At 36.3% G+C, this 7,664-nt stretch overlaps 1 protein-coding gene across 1 annotated transcript in view; it reads right to left on the bottom strand.

The window, feature by feature from the left end:
- Positions 1-3,374, bottom strand: part of LOC144441040 (uncharacterized) — a 7,350-nt gene extending 3,976 nt beyond the window's left edge. Inside the window, exons 1-3 of the mRNA XM_078130550.1 lie at positions 3,251-3,374; positions 829-1,079; positions 262-424 (exon numbers count right to left, since the gene is read on the bottom strand). Of these exons, the coding sequence (XP_077986676.1) occupies positions 262-424; positions 829-993 (328 nt within the window). The 5' untranslated portion in view covers positions 994-1,079; positions 3,251-3,374. The remainder of the gene's footprint in view (positions 1-261; positions 425-828; positions 1,080-3,250) is intronic.
- Positions 3,375-7,664: the final 4,290 nt, after the last annotated feature.

Below are 7,664 nucleotides of genomic sequence, written 5' to 3'. Positions count from 1 at the left end.
TGGCTATGACCCCACGTAAAATACTGAGGCACGTCGACGTCACTGATAACCAGCCAGTGATGTCACAGCTTTAAGTATCGTAGTTAAAACTAAAAACCACTTCAAGGTACAAGAGTATTGTATTCTATGTATACTTGATTATGGATGAAAAGCCACATCAGGACACACATGATTTATTAACCGACCACCCCCCCCCCCACCCCCACCCCGTCATTTCCTGTTAGGTTGCGAAACAGACAAAGGTCATTATAATACACACACCTTGGTAGGCCTTTTTGATTACCAATATTACATCAGTCCGACCTAATTTCTCGCATATCACCATAAAGTCGCCAACTGTAGCAAACGGCCACCGTTGTAACCAGAGTGTAAACACTGCATGCATGGGTCTCTCACCACAACGTCTAGTTTGTGATTGAATCGACTGTTACAGATATGGGAAATTAAGGTGCAAATCAGTTTAAACTCGTAATCTTTTAAATATTGTGCCAAGTACAAGCATCCTCTCCAAATATAGAATTTAAAATATAAATAAAAAAGAAAGAACACGTGAAAGAAACAAAACATTAAATGTAGTTTGTACACAAGAGCACTGCTCCCAAGTCCCAAAATATAGTAGCACCCCCCCCCCACCATAATTATTTCAAGGTTCTTCTTTCTTGTGGCGGTGGGGTCTGTTTGTTTCTTTAACTTGAAAAACATTTTATTTCCCAACGGGATATAATTAAATTTGTCAAAATTGAAATAAAATATATATATGTGAAGATGAAGATTAGTGATGGTTAATATACGTACATTCTGATTACAATAAAACTTTGGTATGCTTACCGTGATAATGTCGTTATCTAAGCCGCATTCATCCGCAAAATATTTCCAATCATTCCCGACCTCCTGGTCAAACTTGGTCGCTATCCTATCGCGTATAATGTATCTGACGTACTGGAATAGACTGGCCTTCATTTGCTCGTCCGACATGCTCGTTAAATTTGTCATTAGCAATGTTCACATAGTGAAAGTAACGACATCAAAACTGGTTGATTTAGTATTAGACGCATACACCAATTGTTTGTAACAAAAATCTGCAAAAAAAATAAATAAATAAAAGTGATGCCTTCAAAAGAACACATTCTAGACTTGGTCGTTGGTGGCGCTCATAACAACCACATCACTTGATAAAAAATGCCATACTGTAAGTTATACAATACATGGTTGATGCATGTGTGGATGCATGCCTGGGCCTTCTCCCCTCATATTTAATGTCTCCATAAAGGTTCCCGCCACCCTAGGGTGACATTCAAAGGCTCAGTTTTCATTAGGGCAACATTTGGTTGAGAAGAGCAGTTGGTCCAGAACAAAAGAGTGATCATATGAACTATGGTTCCACGGGTGAGATTACAAACGAATCCCGGGCCTTTCAAGGTAGCGCCATTCCAGGTAATAAAGATATTTTGGGTCATTTCAAAAGTTCCATAACTTAACTTATATCATGCGACGAGTTGAGCTTGTGCTTTGTTCAAGTTTTTTAGGTTAGTTCCTTTCCATTCCCTCGCATTGCCTCATGGGAGTCAGCGCACATTGATATATAGTATACTAGCTAAACCTAAATATTCATTACTCTTAATACGGATGAGAACCGCGGATTTATGATTATCTGAACATGATGAGATATGCAAGGGGTGCTGTTTTCATCATCATTCACTCTTTTAATTGATCATGTGCTTACAATGTATTTTTATTTATATATATATTGCCAACTTAAAGGTATAACATGCAAATAAGTAAAATTATTACGACCTAATGTGTTCACGTGTGACATATTTTATGAATTACTCAAAGCTGAGAACAACTTTACGAGGTGTTTTCACAAGTAGGAAAAAAATCAAACTTGTGTGATAAAATAACTATAACTTTGGGTTTTTTGTTTTGTTTTGTTTTGTTTGATAAAATAACTATAACTTTGTTTTGTTTTGTTTTGTTTTGATAACATAACTATAACTTTGTTTTGTTTTGTTTTGATAAAATAACTAACTATGTTTTGTTTTGTTTTGTTTTGTTTTGTTTTGTTTTGTTTTGTTTTGTTTTGTTTTGTTTTGTTTTGTTTTGATAAAATAACTATAACTTTGTTTGCAAATGTGAACAATAGCCGTGCCAGACAGACTAATGTCAAAGAAAGCCTGATTGTTTATCACTGCAGCTCAGCAGAGTAATTATGTAAAAACAGGAAACGGATAAAATGATATGATGAAAGATTAAAGGTTTTAAATGCAGATTAGTTGAGGCCCTATCAGTTAAATCCTACCAAGAGAAAATCATCATGGTGTTAGAAAATAGACAACTGCAGGAACGACTATTTTTAGTAGTTTTCATAAATTAATAATGTCGCAAGTTATCCCTTCATTTGTGTATTAGAGTTAGACACACGGGGTAACTCAATGTAGCACAACGCCGAGAAAAGAAATGTGCATATATGTACCAGACTTAAAGTTAGGAATGACATCAGCGCAGTGATCGCCGAAAGCTAAAACGCCAACGCCATACGGGTGATGAATCACATCATATAAACAGCATACCATTGCTGTTTTGTTATTTACAGGACCAGCACACACAGTCTTACCGAGAATGTACAGCAAAACAATGAACAAGTTTTTACCTAGAAATTGTGACGTCACAGAGTTGCAAAACACATAATGGCTATCAATGAAAAGCAACATCTGCACCACGAGTCCTATTTACCTACCTTACACAAATCACGGTTGTCAACATCGATTGAAAACTATACCTAGCGTTACAGCTGTCACATATAGATGATGGGGAGGGGGGTTAGAAGTCTTAACGTCCGATATCGCGATATGCGCCACTGTCAGTGATCATGTTGCTTGCTTGTTTGTGTGTTTGTTAACATGTATATCACTGAACATAATGCATGTAATGGTATACATGATTACAGGATACATGAACGTGGAATACGAAAACTAGAAATACTTACTAGACTAAATATATCAAAATATAAATTAAACCAGTTTGACCTCAAAAGTTGACGTCAGTTTGGGTTTGGGGTTATAAAATATACTTGTGTATTTTAGTTGTTATTTCCGTCTGCACATTCATTTACATATGGATTCCGATAGTTAGACATAACAGCGTATGTGTCGCATGTAACTCAAAGGCGAATACATGCCAAAACGTTGTCATGGCAATATGAAAGCCTCCATATCTCACAGAAAATACATCAAAAAAGTATTCAACTTGCCTTGTAATCATGCCAACCAGTATTGCGACAGAAAATTAGCTGTCAAATTAAACCGAATTTTGCACTCGTGCCACCATGGCGAATGCTGTGGTCGAAGTGAAACGACGGAGTGACCTTTGAACCTCTTCATTGCACAAATTACAATGTACCATGTACAGCAAATCATAAAACCTTGAGTGTAACAAAAACATGTCTGTTATCGGTAACTATTATGCATACGTTTTTTGTCGCCTTCGATAATTAACTTTTTCAAACTTGGCGATAGACCCTATTTTCCAATATTGGTCGAATCACATAATCTGTGTAAGTTTACTAAAATCACAACAGGTATTCATATGACTCCGTTACTGTGTCATTGCTTCAAATACCAACATACAATATTGTATTGTATTCGCAAATCATCCACATTATACAACGTGATTGCAAAATATTCGGTCCATTCCTGCTTTCATTAAGTTTTTGCCACCATCACTTTTGTAGTAAGTATGGAGTCAATCTGATTAAAATCCGATGTAGATGTCGGCTAATCGTTCATTGTTCTTATACCTTCGTTATTTTGCCTGAATTGACCTTAAATTGAATTGAATTTAGGAGGCGATCAGGATAAAAACATAAACATGTACCACGAAGTTCAATTCAGGCAAAATAACGAATGTAAAATAGCCTGAACGATTAGCCGATATCTACATAGGATTTTAATCAGATTGGTGTGTAATGTGAAAATCATATGTTAAGAGAAGATATCTTTAACTTTGGATTTCTTATTAGGTTCGACTACCTTGCGGCAGTAAAACCAGATGCACAGGCTTAGCATCGAACACTACCAATCAGTTTTTTTTTACTTTTTTGTGGCACAGCATGCGGCGCGGCTGGGTTTATTGACCTCTTGGCTCACATGCCTTTCTCGTGCCTGGTTTCCCTCGAGTGTTCGCATTCAGCGGCCCCGGGTCCGCCACTGTGCATACCGATAGGGGCTTGACTCAATTATTTATTTGCTAGAATATACAATCTAGTTACGGTTTTGAAACAACATGTGCCTAAGCCGGACCAAAGCTCTTCTTGCTCCATCCACAGGCTGTGTTCATACCTCTAAAATCCCAAATCATTATTCCGAGATATATATAATTCATATTCAAAATCAAACATGTCGTATCTTGACACACGCACAACTTTGTGCATAAAAAACGATGAAGTGCCGTTGTTTCTTGTTTGCATACCCGTCATGTTTTAAGCTGTTGCGCATGTCTAAAGAGAACGTGACCGGCATCTAAATGATAAGCTTACACTTTTCAGACTTTTAGAATATCCAGATTCGTATTGAACTAGTAACATATTATTTAAGTATCTGTATGTATACATAGGGAGCGATCAGTTTTTACGGCCGGGGGGGGCGGCAAATCGGGGGGGGGGGATACCTAAATTTGGGACTCAAAGAAGGGAGGGTCATCATTTTTACAAAGTGAATAGGTATCACCTTATTTTCAACAACTAAACGAAATCATGAGCCACGCTGCTGTACTTAAATTTCCATACATGTATTAACAACAAATGTATATGTATACAATTAACCATAAACAATAAATAGCTATAAATATACATTCAAATATAACACAATGCAAACTCTTTGTCTCTTGATACATCCCATGAATATGACATGGAGTCACATCATTGCACCTTTAAGCAACAGTTTTGTTAGAAATTATGACTTCTCAATATGCATGCTATGAGTTGCATTGTACCTTGTGGTTTAAAAACTAGCACGTGTAGCTGTACACGTAACACATAAGAAATGAAATACGGTAACCTTAAAATTGACTGGACTGAAAAATCTGTGCCTCCATTGACCTGAACATGTTGAATTGCTCACAAAACATGGAAATCCATTTTCCAAAGAGCTGTTACCATGGGAGGGGAGACACACTCCTCCCAAACCCTCCCCCATGTCTGCATAGCAGGCGGGTGTTCACGCATAGCGTGCACTTTTCCCATACTTTTCTCAGTTCTCCCCCTAGTTTGAATCTCAGTAAAACCCCTGGGTGTACAACTATATTAACTCCATTTCTAATATTGTATTTGACAATTTGCTGCATTAATCTATGGTAATAGTTCACTCAATCAGAGAGATATCCTAGAACTTTTGGTTACTAAACAATGAATATTTGGTATGTCCGTGAACAGACAATCATACTTCTAATAGGAGCTTCATACATGTCAAGCAATGGATTTTGGTTATCAATTTACTGTAAATGTAATAGGTAAAATGAACTATGCAGTGTGCGGTATTATGCTTTAACAATAGAGTGTCTTTTGACAAAAAGAATGTTTCTTTTTAAGAGATTGGAAGGGGGGGGGGGGTCAGTGGGTTTTTTTTATTTGTTTGAGGGTTTTTGTGTGTGGATGAATTGCAGGGGGGTCACTGTTTTTAAGTACAACACGAACAAAAAATCAAACTGATTGCTCCTAGGTAAAATTAATTTCATATTCCCCGGGATGTATCATTACATTTATCTACCAGATGTAAGATCACGGGGAGCCCAGGAACCGTGTTAAAACAACAAACAAACAAACAAACAAACAAACAAACAAACAAACAAACACACACACACACACACATACATACATACATACATACATACACACACACGAATAGATAAATGAACAAACAAACAAACAAACAAACAAACAAACAAACAAACAAAATATATGCATAAGTAAATGAAAACACCGTACACATGAATAACTATTCTATTCATGTATAAGGACCTGTTAGTACTAGTAACAGTGTACTGTTTAACTTCTAGGTGTACGCTAAATAGCAAACAGTCACGTGGTTAGGAATTTTCCTCGGACCCTCCTCAGAAAATGATTAATCCCTGGACTATTTCATATACACATGGTACGCACAAAACAATAATTACTTAGTCCAGATCTGGAATACAATATTTTCTGGGGTCCATTTTGAAAGATTCGCGAGGGGCTGCTATTATTAATTAATAAGCCGCTTACTTTTTCCATATTAATCATGGTAGAGTTGTAATGCTGTTATCTTTTCTATTCTAACTTCTACTTTTTGACGAAACCTTAATTCTTGGACCATCGATAGTTCAATCTCTTGTTTGCCAATCAATAAAAGCATCATTTCCTTTTTGTCAGAAGTAAAGTATTTGCATCGGGTTTCAGTCGCCAATATGGACAGGCGCCATCAACGTACATAGTCATTTACCTTTTGTTTTCTACACCTGTATTTGCAGATAGATGTACTGTGTCGACTAAAAACTGTACTTATTTCTTCTCTAATGTTAAAAACAACATTAGTGCAGGAAAAAAACGAGATGAGTTAGCACCGAATTGTATTTTCCTATTAATACCACGCCCTCCCTTCGTGGTGATGAATGTTCACTACTCTGTCCTCATCTCTTTCTCTCATATGTGTACATTCAGTAAAATTACGAGTGTAATTTGTATTTTTTTTCTTTTCTTGTATTGAGAAAGTGTTTTCACCAGCAAATTATCAGCTAATTAGCATTATATTCTTTTGGCATCTCATTTTTGGAGCAAAGTCTTAATAAAAATCTGAATGGTCGTGTTGCTATTGTATTTGGAGAAACCATAAGTTATTTTAGCAGGTAAAGCAACACTGTGTGATAGTATTCATTTTTTTTTGTGGCATGCCGAGTGTCCGCCTGTAGATGAGAACCAGAACCGTCACTATGTCGACGTCGTTGTTTTATTTTTTGTTGGTTTGTTTCAAAAGACCGCGTGAAATGCAAATATTCAAATGTCTTTTTCTTCCATGAGTACATAAGGGATGAACTACTCAAAGCATTTTTAAACCTGCACTAGCTGCAACTGGGACATCTTTCTCATCAAATAAACCAACGATGTATTCATTGAAAATATGTCAGTCACTTACAAAAAGACATTGTATATGTTAATTAGTAGCCAATATTATTCGTAGGTAGTACAGTGACAAGTTTAAGTCTTGAGTGAAATCTTGGTTTTTGAATCAGTCACCATGTTAAAATTGTACTAGTTGTAACTGGTGTAATATTTTTTGGAAAACTATATTCACCATAAATTGTTAAAATACCAATAATTAGACAGTCGTCCATATTATCCATAAGCACTACATAAACAGGTTGAAATCGTGATCGCCGTTGAGGACGCTGATTTTTGGGTGAGGACCCAAAAATCAATTTGATTTCGGTTTATCGTGTATACAGCTACAACATGTATGTTCAACCACAGGTGATGCAATACTGTTCACGGTGTACAGTAGTGTACGAGTACCTTGTTGTACTTTAAACGTTAATAAAAAAAACTTTGAATTAATTCCTTTTGTCATCAATTATTTATAAATACGAATATTCTGTCATGAGTGTGATCGAAACCACCTTGAAACCAGCTGGGTGTT

Source organism: Glandiceps talaboti, chromosome 10 (assembly GCF_964340395.1).
Source record: "Glandiceps talaboti chromosome 10, keGlaTala1.1, whole genome shotgun sequence".
In the NCBI taxonomy this organism is placed as follows: domain Eukaryota; kingdom Metazoa; phylum Hemichordata; class Enteropneusta; family Spengelidae; genus Glandiceps; species Glandiceps talaboti.
The sequence above is the reverse complement of the archived record's forward strand: the minus strand, read 5'-3'. Positions and strand labels throughout refer to the sequence as shown.